Consider the following 13,630-nt stretch of genomic DNA (forward strand, 5'->3'; position numbering starts at 1 on the left):
TTGGTTCTGCTTTCTTTCATCTCTGTATTTCTCTCTTTTATGTTTAGGTAGGATAATGTATTTAATTTAATTTTGTTTTCTCTTATAATAGCATTTATTTTTGCATTTCAATTTATTTATTATTAGTGTTTTGCATTTTAATTTATTTATTATTAATTTTTATTAGTGATTTAGTTATGATCAACAAGACTATAGGATAAGAGTAATATAAATTTATACAATTCCCACCACCAGAGTTCCGTATCCCATCCCCTCCATTGGAAGTTTCCCTGTTCTTTATCTCTCTGGGAGTAGGACCAAAGATCTTTGTGGGGTACAGAAGATGGAAGGTCTGGTTTCTGTAGTTGTTTCTCCACTGGGAATGGATGTTGGCAGGTCAATTTATACGCTCATCCTGTTTATATCTTTCTCTAGTGGGATAGGGCTCTGGGGAAATGAGGTTGCGGGATATGGTGGTAAGGTTGTCTGCCCAGGGAAGTCAGGATGGTATCATAGTAGCATCTGCAACTTGATGGCTGAAAAACATTAAGATGCAAAGCAGAACAAATTGTTTAATAGTCAGGAATCTAAAGATAAGAGTATAACAGATGAGAGTTTGGGTCTTCATGTTGGAAGAAGCTAGGAAGTCTATTTTAGGTTTATTCCAAGGGACCCATGACTTCACTAATTTTTACCTGAGTTCAACCACTAATGTGCAGGTGGGCTATAACTATTGTCTGGGGAGACGATGTCAGAGTTGGGAATAGGACTAGAAAGCTGGATCAGGGCAGAGAGTAGCTCCCAAATATAAGGAAAGTATATAATACCGTTAACTGTAAATCCTATTGATTTGACCTAAGGCCCATGTCTATTCATATTTAGCACAGGAGCCTGTGTATGTAACCTTTGCATCCTTGTTGGTCTGAGCTCACATTCCATATAACCATGTGTGAAGCTAGGAACAGTCTAGGCTGCACTCATTTCCGGACCAGGCTTCCTCAAGTGGCAGAATAGGTTGATTCAGAGTGGGGCAGTTTCTACCTTTGTTGTTCTATATTTAGAGTAAGGTGCTATAGAGGCCCACACAAGGGTTTATGATGTTGTTCCTGATGGAGATGACCAGTGATAGTGGGAAGAGGGATTCTGTTAGAGGTCTAGGCCCATCATATCTGTGTGGAAATCCCAGGATTCCCTGAGTAGGGCCCCTCAGATAATGAAGCGGCCTGGGAGTGACCACAAAGGCCATCGTTAAAGTGTTCTGGTCTCTTGCCCTGATCCAGCTTTTGTAGTCCTCACTTTATCTGATAGGGTTAGACTTAGAGTGATCGAGGGAAGTGAAATAGGCAGTAGGTGAGGAGGGTATCTAGGTCTAAGTAGAAATGATTTAATTAAGTATTTTATGATGTCTTATTTAACACTTATTTCAGTTTGGGTCATGCTGGTTTACATGTCTGTATATATCTTAGATGAACCATTTCACCTCTTCCCACACTGTATGCTCCCCACCAAGAAGTCAGTTCTTTGCCCTCCCAATATTTAGTCACCTTCCTCCAAGTAATCTCTCTGTAAATATTTCTTTTTCTTTTTCTTTTTTTATTTAAGGATTAATTAACAAAACCAAAGGGTATGAGGGGTACAGTTCCATACAATTCCCACCACCCAATCTCCATTTCCCACCCCCTCCCCTGATAGCTTTCCCATTCTCTATCCCTCTGGGAGCATGGACCCAGGGTCATTGTGGGTTGCAGAAGGTAGAAGGTCTGGCTTCTGTAATTGCTTCCCCACTGAACATGGGCATTGACTGGTCGGTCCATACTCCCAGTCTGACTCTCTCTTTCCCTAGTAGGGTGGGTCTCTGGGGAAGTGGAGCTCCAGGACACATTGGTGGGGTCTTCAGTCTTGGGAAGCCTGGCTGGCATCCTGATGACATCTGGAACCTGGTGACTGAAAAGAGAGTTAACATACGAAGCCAAACAAATTGTTGAGCAATCATAGACCCAAAGCTTGGAATAGTGGAGAGGAAATGTTAGGGGGGTACTCACTGCAAACTCTAGTGCACTTCTGCTTTCAGGCATATATTTTGTAGTAGCTTACAGATACGTGTGAACATATGCTCTCTCTCTCACAGAAACTGGTGTATATCTAGGTTTTGGGACTTCGTTAGAAAGTGAACCACCTGAGATGAAATTAAAGTGTACTATGAAAGGAAAGGTCTCACCCGAGTAATGAAGTTGAAGGGTTGTCATTCCACACGTGTAGTCTCTGGACACAGTCTGAAGTGAAGCATGTTGAGGTGGAAATCGTTGTGTTGGTTAGGTTGTGATCGGCAGATGCAATATTATTTGATATGGATTGGAGGAGGCATACGGGAAAGTGGGCCCTATCTAAGGGTTCCAGGACTGGGGGAAGTAGAGGCTCTATAGTGGAGATGTGAGGTTCCTGCTGTCTTAGGGTTCCAAAAGACAATCGATAGTTAATGTTATCATCACATTATTTGGTAATTGGGTTAGCTTTGAAAAGTCCTTTTGTTACGGTTTGCTGTACAGTACCCAGTATCTTGTATATAGTTGTGCTATTGGTTGCTTCTGATCTACTTGGTCTAGGCTTTTGAGAGAGTCTGCATATCAATTACAAAGCCTACATATTGAAAAGATTCAGTTTGTGTTTTGAAAAACTTCGAGACATACAATTAATTTCCCCCCTCTCATATTAATTAACTAGTGATGTATATGACTACATTTTACTAGGAGTGTACATAAACACCATTCCCACCACCAACAGACTGTGACCCATCCCTCCCACCCACTACCACCCCCCACTGTCCCAGGAAGCTGCATGTCTACCCCTCACCACTGGGTTTTTACTTTGATGCCCTACTTACAATTTGGTCAGGTCCTGCTTTTAGTTTCCCTTTCAGATCTTCTTAGTTAACTTCTGTTGATGAGTGGGATCATCCCATACTCATCTTTATCTTTCTGACTTAGCTCACTTAATATAATTCCTTCTAGCTCTGTCCAAGATGGGTCAAAGAAGGTGGGTTCATTGTTCTTGATAGCTGCATAGTATTCCATTGTATATATATACCACAGCTTTCTCAGCCACTCATCTGTTGTTGGGCACCTGGGCTGCTTCCAGGTTTTAGCTATTATGAATTGTGCTGCTATGAACATAGGAGTACACACCTCTTTTTGGTTGGGTGTTATGGAATCCTTGGGGTATAACCCCAGGAGAGGAATTACTAGATCATATGGAAGGTCCATGTCTAGCCTTCTGAGAGTTTTCCAGACTGCTCTCTACAGAGGCTGTACCAATTTACATTCCCACCAGCAATGTAAAAGGGTTCCTCTGTCCCCACAACCTCTCCAGCATTTGTTGCTGCTGTCCTTTTTGATGGATGCCATTCTTACAGGAGTGAGGTAGTATCTTAGTGTTGTCTTAATTTGCATTTCTCTGACAATCAGTGACCTAGAGCAGTTTTTCATATGTTTGTTAGCCTTTTGGATCTCCTCTGTAGTGAATGTTTTGTTCATATCCTCTGCCCATTTTTGGATGGGGTCATTTGCTTTTTTGGTGCTAAGTTTGCTGAGCTCTTTCTATATTTTGGTGATTAGTTTCTTGTCTGATGTCTGGCATGTGAAGATCTTCTCCCATTCTGTGAGGGGTCTCTCTGTTTGTTTAATAGTTTCTTTGGATGTGCAGAAGCTTTTCAATTTGATGTAGTCCCATTGGTTTGTTTCTGCTTTAGTCTTCCTTGCAATTGGGTTTGATTCATCAAAGATGTCCTTGAGGTGTAGGTGGGAAAGTGTTTTACCAATGTTTTCCTCTAAGTATTTGATTGTTTCTGGTCTGACATCTAGGTCTTTGATCCATTTGGAGTTGATTTTTGTTTCTGGTGAGATAAAGTGGTTCAATTTCATTCTTCTGCATGTTTCAACCCAGTTTTCCCAGCACCATTTATTGAAGAGAGCCTCCTTTTTCCATTTAATCCTTTGGGCCCCCTTATCAAAGATTAGATGTCCGTAGGTGTGGGGATTTATTTCTGGGCTTTCAATTCTGTTCCACTGGTCTGTGTGCCTATTTTTGTTCCAGTACCATGCTGTTTTGATGATGATGGCTTTATAATATAGTTTAAGGTCTAGGAGTGTGATGCCTCCATTTCTGTTTCTTTTCCTTAAGATGGTCTTGGCAATTCTAGGTGTTTTCAGGTTCCAGATAAATGATTGTAGTGTTTGTTCTATTCTCTTAAAGAAGCTTGGTGGAACTTTGATGGGTATTGCATTAAATTTGTATATGGCTCTGGGGAGAATATTCCTTTTGATGATATTTATTCTTCCAATCCATGAGCATGGGATATCTTTCCATTTCTTGGTATCAGTTTCTATTTCCTTGAGTAGCAACTCATAGTTTTCAGTATATAAGTCTTTTACTTCTTTGGTTAACTTTATTCCTAGGTATTTGATTGATTTTGCTGAAACAGTTAACGGGAGTGATTTCTGGATGTCTTCTTCTTCAGATTTAGTGTTTGTATAAAGAAATGCCACTGATTTTTGTACATTGATTTTGTAGCCTGATACCTTGCTATATTGCCTAATAACTTCCAGTAATTTTCTACTGGATTCTTTAGGTTTTTCTATGTATACTATCATATCATCTGCAAATAGTGAGAGCTTGACTTCTTCCCTTCCAATCTGTATTCCTTTGATTTCTTTCTCTTGCCTGATTGCTATGGCAAGAACTTCCAATACTATGTTGAAGAGTAGCGGTGATAGTGGACAGCCCTGTCTAGTCCCCTATCTGAGGGGGAATGCTTTCAGCTTCTGTCCATTGAGTATGATGTTGCCTGTAGGTTTGCTATATATAGTTTCCACTATCTTGAGGAATTACCCATCTATTCCCATTTTTTGTAGAGTTTTGAGTATGAATGGGTGTTGGATTTTGGCAAAGGCTTTCTCTGCATCTATTGAGATAATCATGTGGTTTTTGGCTTTGCTTTTATTGATGTGGTGAATGACATTGATTGACTTACGGATGTTGAACCAGCCTTGCATTCCTGGGATGAATCCCACTTGGTCATGATGAACAATATTTTTGATTTGTTGCTGTATCCGGTTGGCCAAGATCTTGTTTAATATTTTGGCATCTATGTTCATCAGAGATATTGGTCTGTAGTTTTCCTTTTTTGTTCTGTCCCTATCAGCTTTTGGTATCAGGGTGATGCTGGCTTTATAGAAGGTGGAAGGGAGTATTCCTGTTTCTTCAATCTTATGGAAAAGCTTAAGAAGTATGGGTACTAACTGTTTCCTGAAAGTTTTGTAGAATTCGTTTGTGAAGCCATCTGGTCCAGAACTTTTGCTGTTGGGGAGGTTTTTAATAACAGTTTCAATTTCTTTGTCTGTGATTGGTGCATTTAGATTTTGTAGTTCTTCTTGGTTCAGTTTTGGAAAGGCATATGCTTCTAGGAATTCTTCCATTTCTTCCAGATTCTCTAGCTTGGTGGCATATAGTTCTTTATAGATGTTTCGCAGGATTCTCTGGATTTCTGTGGTGTCAGTTGTGATATCTCCTCCATCGTTTACAATTCTATTAATTTGAGTCTTCTCTCTTTTTTGTTTGGTGAGTCTGGCTAGGGGTTTGTCAATTTTGTTTAATCTTTCAAAGAACCAACATTTGGCTTCATTGATCTTTTGTATGGTTCTTTTATTTTCGATGTTGTTTATTTCTGCTCTAACTTTAGTGATTTCTGTCCTTCTGCTTGCTTTAGGGTTCCTTTGTTCCTCTTCCTCTAAGGCCTTGAGGTGTGCAGTAAGGTCATTCATTTGAGCTTCTTCTTGATGTTTAATATGTGATTGTATGGCTATAAGTTTCCCTCTCAGTACTGCTTTAGCTGTGTCCCAAATATTTTGATAGGTTGTGTCTTCATTTTCATTTGTTTCCAGGAACATTTGAATTTCCTGCTTCAGTGAATCTCTGACCCAGTGGTTCTTAAGCAGTATGTTGTTTAGTTTCCAAATTCTGTGACTTTTAATAATTTTCTGTTTGTTGTTAAATGTTAGTTTTACTCCACTGTGGTCTGAGAAGATACTTGGGATGATTTCAATGCTCTTGAATTTATTGATGCTGTCTTTGTGGCCTAACATGTGATCTATCCTTGAGTATGTGTTATGTGGATTTGAAAAGAAGGTGTATTCCAGTTTTCTGGGGTGAAGGACTCTGAAAGTGTCCAAGGGGTCTAGTCTGTCAATCTCTTCATTCAATTCTCTTGTATCTTTATTGGTTCTCTGCTTTGTTGATCTGTCTAAGTGTGAGAGTGGGGTATTGAAGTCTTCCACTATTATTATATTACTATTGATGTATTTTTGAAATTCTTTCAGTAGGTGCTTAATGTATCCACTACTATCCACTGTATATTCTAGGGGTAACAAGAGGGGAAAGGGAACTAGAGCAGAGATACACACATAGAGAGTCCACTCTGAGTCAGATTTCTTCCCCAAAATAATTCACAAATTCAGAAAGGCAAAGCAGAAGGAAGGAAGAAGTGTATGGCAATATAAAAAAAAAGAAAAAAGAGACAAATGAGAGAAAAGGGAAAAGAGAAGAAAAAGAGCTGTAATTAAAGAGCAGTGAAAAGAAAAAAAACCCCTCAGGACTAGACAAGGATGGCTGAAATAGACAGTTATGCAAATCTACTATCCACTGTATATTCTAGGGGTGGCTAAAGGAGGAAGGGAAGTTGAGCAGAGACACTCGCAGTGAGAGTCCACACTGAGTCAGGATTCTTCCCCAATATAATTCCCAAATGTGTATCAGTGAATTCAAAAAAGCACATTGTTTGGTGGTGTGGGGGCTGGGGCCTGTGGCTTTGGAAGCTGTAGGATTAAGGAAGAAAGGATGACAAGAATAAGAAAAAGAAGAAAAAATAAGAGAGAAAAAAAAGAAAAAGATAAGAAAAAGAACAGTCATAAAAGAGTGGTGAAAGGAAAGATTTTATTTCTTTATTTTTAATTATTTAATTAGCTATGCGGGGTGAGGTGGGGGGGTTGGCTACTTAGAAAGAAAAAAAAGGCCAGAGGTTTCAGAAGGGTATAGACTTAGAATGAATCATACTCCCTGATGGGACAGGAATTTGGTAAAGACAGAAGTCAGCAGGGGAGCCTGCTAGGAGCTGGTCCCCAGGGACTGGTTATGGGGGGGATAGGGAGAGGGAGGAAGTGTGCTTTATAATTAAATGGAAAAAAAATTTCCCCCTTTTTTTCTACTCTATTTCTTAACCCAAATTAAGTTATAGTCACCTCCTTGGTGTCACTGCTAGGACCCCTTATTGACTGGCCTACTAAAGGCAGAAAATCCTACTGTTTCCAGAAGATGTGGTCAGAGCTCAGCTTCTCAGTCTGCCATCTTCTGGGAACCCCAAATATTTCTAAAAGACAGTTTTTTCAAGTCAAGCATTTTTGTTATTACCAACTACATAACTAGCAAATTATTAATGACTCTTTGACATCATAAAAATTTCATCAATGTTCACATTTTCCAGATTAAAATACTTTCATTCTTTTACACACTCAGGATTGAAGCACACAAAATGCAAATTGTTGTGCTTTTATTCCCTCCTCCTCAGAACCATCTACCCCCCTTTTCTCTATTTTGTTGCAAAGTTTCTTTTTGGTTGGGAGTGAAAAGGGATTGTGTTATCCCTTCTGGATTTTTCTGATTGCATTTAACATTTGTTTCCCTGCACTATGTTCCATGTTGCTTGTCATCTGTTGGCTTTAAGTTGTTTGTTATGAGATGTGTCTCATAGTTGGTATATTCCATCTGGAGACACAACATGGTGTCTTTTCTCTTACTTTGAGACATTTTAGCTGCTGATCTGATAAGTGTTGCCTAGACTCATCAACTATTCAGGGCTTACACAATGAACTTCAGATTTTCTCCTGCATTTATTAGGGTAATAGTGCTATAATAAGAAATCTTCCTTCTTGTTTTAATTTCACTTTATGGAGATTTATAAAGAAAACAACAAACTCTTGATTATGCAATTTACTACTTTTCAAAATAATAACACATTTGTCTCATATTTGTCCAAGAATAACAATGATATTTTCTTTTTCGATCATTATGATTTCATTTCTCAATCTGTTGTAATTATTGTGGGAACTGGTGCTTAGCTTGTCTTCTCTCTGACTAGTGAAGTCTTAGTCAAGTTGGCATCTATTTCATCTTGACAAAAAATTTTAAAACATTTACTTATTTTTTCCTTTTTTAATTAGTGATTTAATAATGATCGACAAGGTTGTGGGATAAGAGGGGTACAATTCCATATAATTTCCACCACTAGAGTTCTGTATCCCATCCCCTCTACTGGAAGGTGCTCTTGTGTGTGTGTGTGGAATTGTACCTCTCTTATCCTATCTTATCTTATCTTACCTTACCTTATCTTATCTATCATTATTAAATCAATAAAAAATAAAACATTTACTTGTTTTATTTCCAGGGTTTTACATCTGCATGATTACCTTGCTCCATAATGGACTATTTTTATTTATTTTTCCAGATGGTGGGTGAGAAAAAGAAAAGGAGAGGGAAAAGAGAGAGAAGCAACTTTTGGATTGTGAGTCAGTTAAGGTTTTCTAAATTCCCAGGTTATAGAAGGAATCAAGCTGTGTTTTCTTCTAGTTCTTCTGTGTTGTAATTTTTTTTTTATTCATTTACAGTTAATATTTGATGTGTAGTGTAAGGAAAGGAACCAGTGTATTTTTATTATCTTTATTATTATTTTATTTTTTACCAGAGCACTGCTCAGACCTGGCATATGATGGTGCTGGGGATTAAACCTGGACTTTGGAGCCGCAGATAAGAGAGTCTCTTTGCATAATCATTATACTATATACCCCACCCTGTATCTATGTAACTATTCAGTGTTCTTTCTACCTCTTATTTAAAATGTACTTATTATTATTTGGGTTAAGGTACTGAATTGAGATGCTACTTAAAAAATTATTAGAGATTTAATGATTTAACAAGATTATAAAAGAACAGAGGTGTAATTCCATATAATTCCCACCACCAGAGTTCCATATCCCATCCCCTCCATTGGAAGTTTCCCTGTTCTTTATCTCTCTGGGAGTAGGACCAAAGATCTTTGTGGGGTACAGAAGATGGAAGGTCTGGTTTCTGTAGTTGTTTCTCCACTGGGAATGGATGTTGGCAGGTCAATTTATACGCTCATCCTGTTTATATCTTTCTCTAGTGGGATAGGGCTCTGGGGAAATGAGGTTGCGGGATATGGTGGTAAGGTTGTCTGCCCAGGGAAGTCAGGATGGTATCATAGTAGCATCTGCAACTTGATGGCTGAAAAACATTAAGATGTAAAGCAGAACAAATTGTTTAATAGTCAGGAATCTAAAGATAAGAGTATAACAGATGAGAGTTTGGGTCTTCATGTTGGAAGAAGCTAGGAAGTCTATTTTAGGTTTATTCCAAGGGACCCATGACTTCACTAATTTTTACCTGAGTTCAACCACTAATGTGCAGGTGGGCTATAACTATTGTCTGGGGAGACAATGTCAGAGTTGGGAATAGGACTAGAAAGCTGGATCAGGGCAGAGAGTAGCTCCCAAATATAAGGAAAGTATATAAATACCGTTAACTATAAACCCTATTGATTTGACCTAAGGCCCATGTCTATTCATATTTAGCACAGGAGCCTGTGTATGTAACCTTTGCATCCTTGTTGGTCTGAGCTCACATTCCATATAACCATGTGTGAAGCTAGGAACAGTCTAGGCTGCACTCATTTCCGGACCAGGCTTCCTCAAGTGGCAGAATAGGTTGACCCAGCCTCCCATTGAAGAGTGAGATGCTACTTTTGTATAATACAGTGATAAAAATGTCAGATATATTTCTGTTTTCTATTCTGTCCTATTGGCTTGCTTCTATTCATATGCCAGTAACAACTATCTTACTTATAGTCATTTTTATTCATATTTTGATGTTAACCTTCTTCATCATATTTATTTTCAGCATCTTCCTGGCTTATTTGGCTTCTTAACTCAAAATGTCAAGAACTACTAAAAATCTGTGATTTTTTTTTTTTTTGCAGTCGCAAAAGATGCATACATAGCATCTTAGGAGAAATCACATTTATAAGATGTTACATTTTTACACTTACGGACATATGTCTTTCTATTGTTCATGTCTACATGTTTTTTTTTTTTTGCTATTATCTTCAAATTATTTTAAGACATTTTCTGTTACATTTATACTAGACATTCAACTTTGGTTTTGTTTATCTGAAATGGGGTCTATCTCTTACTACATCTTCCAACTATTTACAGATTTAAGGATTACTTACTTTTGTGGATTAAATTTAGAACTTGACCCATGAGAAATCTTTCAAATTTCAGGTACAATTATATCCAAATATATATAGTGCTGCCTCTTCTTATTTTCTTATTCATTCTGATGTTTGTATTTGCATTTGAAATCTAATTTCATTGTTCAATGATACATAAAAATTGAGGCTGATCTGAATCATTGTCCTATTTCTGACTTTGTAGAAAAATTCTGTATGTTTTCCTTATTGAGTTTAGAAGGGAAATTAACTTACATTCTTTTATAGAAACTCACATATTTACATTTCCAGTGCTCTTCAGTTCTCCCTATTGACTTAATTTACCATTTGGTTTGTTTTTCAGTCTAAAAGGTTACATTCAGTATTTCTTATAAAGGCAGTTCTATTATCAACAACTTCATACATGCATTGCTTATCTGAGAATGATTTCCTCTCCCATTTTCTGAATAATCTTTAAAATTCTGGTGAGCTGATGGCGTTTTCTTTCAGCACTTTGATATAATGTCACTACTTTGGATTGGCTCATCCCCAAAGTGTAGCCAAGATCTTGTTAAAGAGTCAATATCTATTTTTTTAAAAAATTTTTTATTTAAGAAAGGATTAGTGAACAAAAACATAAGGTAGGAGGGGTACAACTCCACACAATTCCCACTACCCAATCCCCATAACCCACCCCCTCCCATGGCAGCTTTCCCATTCTCTAGCCCTCTGGGAGCATGGACCCAGGGTCGTTGAGGGTTGCAGAAGGTTAGAAGGTCTGGCTTCTGTAATTGCTTCCCCGCTGAACATGGGCGTTGACTGGTCGATATCTATTTTAAAAAATATTTTCTTAGGGGAGTCAGGCTGTAGCACAGCGGGTTAAGCGCAGGTGGCGCAAAGCACAAGGACCGGCATAAGGATCCCGGTTCAAACCCCGGCTCCCCACCTGCAAGGGAGTTGCTTCACAGGCGGTGAAGCAGGTCTGCAGGTGTCTATCTTTCTCTCCTCCTCTCTGTCTTCCCCTCCTCTCTCCATTTCTCTCTGTCCTATCCAACAACGACAACAACAATAATAACTACAACAATAAAACAACAAGGGCAACAAAAGGGAATAAATAAATAAAATAAATATTTAAAAAAAAAAAGAAAAAAATATTTTACTTATTTCTCCATTTAATGGGCAGAGAGAGAGAGAGAGACTGAGAAGAAAGGTGGAGATGGAGAGGCAGAGGGAAAGAGAGATACCTGCAGCACTGCTTCACCACTCATGAAGCTTCTCCTATTGAAGGTGGGGGTCAGCGGCTTGACCCTGAGTGCTTGCTCATGGTAATATGGACACTCAACTGAGTGCACCATCACTTGGCCCCAAGAATCAATATCTATGTGAAGTGTAAATATTCTTTATTCTTACTCAGTACAAAATCTTGGGTTTTCAGTAGAACCACATTTACTTAGTAAAATATCGATATCTTGGTTATGTGAAATTGTGGTTATTCTGACATCTACCAGCCATTATTTCATGTGACAGCACATTTTGTGTGAATTTTCTAGAACTAGAACTACTTCTTCATACTCTCTGGACCAGAAATTCCTGTATTAGGAAGTATAATATCCACCAACTTCAGAGGAAGCAAAGCAACATTAGCATTCATGATAAGGGCTACCCTAATCGAGCTGAATTCATGGACACAGTGTCAGATAGTGGCACAAATTCCTGGCATCAGGTAAGCTCATTATTCTCTTTACACCATCACTCCTTAAACCTGCTCTGAAAGTTGTATAAGATTTGTAGAAAACTTAGAGGAAAGTTACTGTGAGACCAGATAAATTGCCAAGCACATGACCTAAGTTTGAGCCCCCTGTACACTACATGTGTGTGGAGAGCTGCATCATGGGAGAGCTTCGGTGCTGTGGTGTCTCTCCCTCACTCATGCTTTCTCTTGTCCTATATGAATAAGCCAGCCTGAAGGGTAGAACCCCTGGTGATAGCCACAAATTTAAAAAGAAGGAAAATTTAAAGACACAAACATATGTTCTTACACTTAAAAAATCTATTTCCACAGACTAGTAATTTTTTTTCAAGTGAATTTCTGCATATATAAACAAGACACAACATATAATTTATAATATATATATATATATATGGCACCTGTCATTCTTTCCTCCTTAGGCCTATAGTGACTACCTGGAAAATAATTCTATACATATCTATGAAGCATTCATTATCTCTTGGTCACCATTCTGGGCACTAGGAAAGTTGCTCTGAAGAAAAAATAAATACAAGCTCCTATGCAGTGGGAGTGCATAGTCATTGCATAAATACTTATACCAATGAATGAATTTATTTTTAAAATATATTTTTACTTATTATTGGATAGAGACAGAGAGAAATTAATCAGGGAGGGGAAGAGAAGAAGAGAAGAATAGAGACACCTGCAATACTGCTTCATCTTTCATAAAGTATACCCCCTGAATGGGGGCTTGAACCTGCCTCTTTGCAAACTATAATGTATGTGCTTAACCTGGTGGGTGTACCACTGCCTGGATCCCATGAATGAATTACTTTAAATTTAGATTCAGTGACAAAGACACTACTTAGGGCTATGAGAAAATGAGAAATAAGTGTATGGTAGGCCAGGTATTTTTGAAAAAAGGAGGTGCACGAGCCTGTAAATATGTCCTTGATCCTTATGCCCTGAAGTTAAGCTCTGAGGTATACTCACTTGTCTACCTTGAAGAGAGTTCCTTGACATTCCTTGAAGAGAGCGCTCTGGTCAAGAAAATTGGGGAAACCTAGAGGTATGCCTTATGCTGGAGCACCTCAGGGTGTCTGGGGAAGTCATTTAGTAAGTAAATGTCTCTAATCTCTGAGTCCAGAATTTTTCAAATGTTTACAACAGAACCCTTTCCTTATGCTTTTCATTGGAAACTGTAAGAAGTAGCTATTTCCTGAGAATGAATCACTAGTTACTGAGCATGCACTACGTGGTGGACACTGCATTATTTCAAATGCATGACTTCATTTAACCTTCACAACAGCTTTATGAGATTAGGATGTATTACTTTATCTTAGAGATGTGGCTTGAGCACATAGAAACTAAGAATATATACCTAAGCTGGTTGATGGCATATTCTGTTCTCTTAGCAAATGGGAAGTTGTTTGAGAAATGTCTACACAAAGAAATAAAATTTCCTGGGGGTTAAAAAGATAGCACCAGCTATCATGCAACAGACTTTCATGCCTGGGGAAACAAATGTCCCAGGTTTGATCCCTGACACCATCATAAGCCAAAACGGAGCTGTACTCTGGTAAAAAATAATA

The 13,630-nt window shown here is 38.3% G+C and overlaps 1 protein-coding gene across 6 annotated transcripts in view; it reads left to right on the top strand.

The window, feature by feature from the left end:
• SLC39A12 (solute carrier family 39 member 12) overlaps positions 1 to 13,630 on the top strand; it is a 131,590-nt gene that overhangs the window by 19,505 nt on the left and 98,455 nt on the right. For all 6 annotated transcript variants that reach the window (XM_060192239.1, XM_060192236.1, XM_060192238.1 and 3 more), the window contains one exon: positions 11,860 to 12,032. In XM_060192239.1, the coding sequence (XP_060048222.1) occupies positions 11,860 to 12,032 (173 nt within the window). The remainder of the gene's footprint in view (positions 1 to 11,859; positions 12,033 to 13,630) is intronic.

The sequence above is a fragment of the Erinaceus europaeus genome, chromosome 6 (assembly GCF_950295315.1).
Source record: "Erinaceus europaeus chromosome 6, mEriEur2.1, whole genome shotgun sequence".
Classification (NCBI taxonomy): Eukaryota; Metazoa; Chordata; class Mammalia; order Eulipotyphla; family Erinaceidae; genus Erinaceus; species Erinaceus europaeus.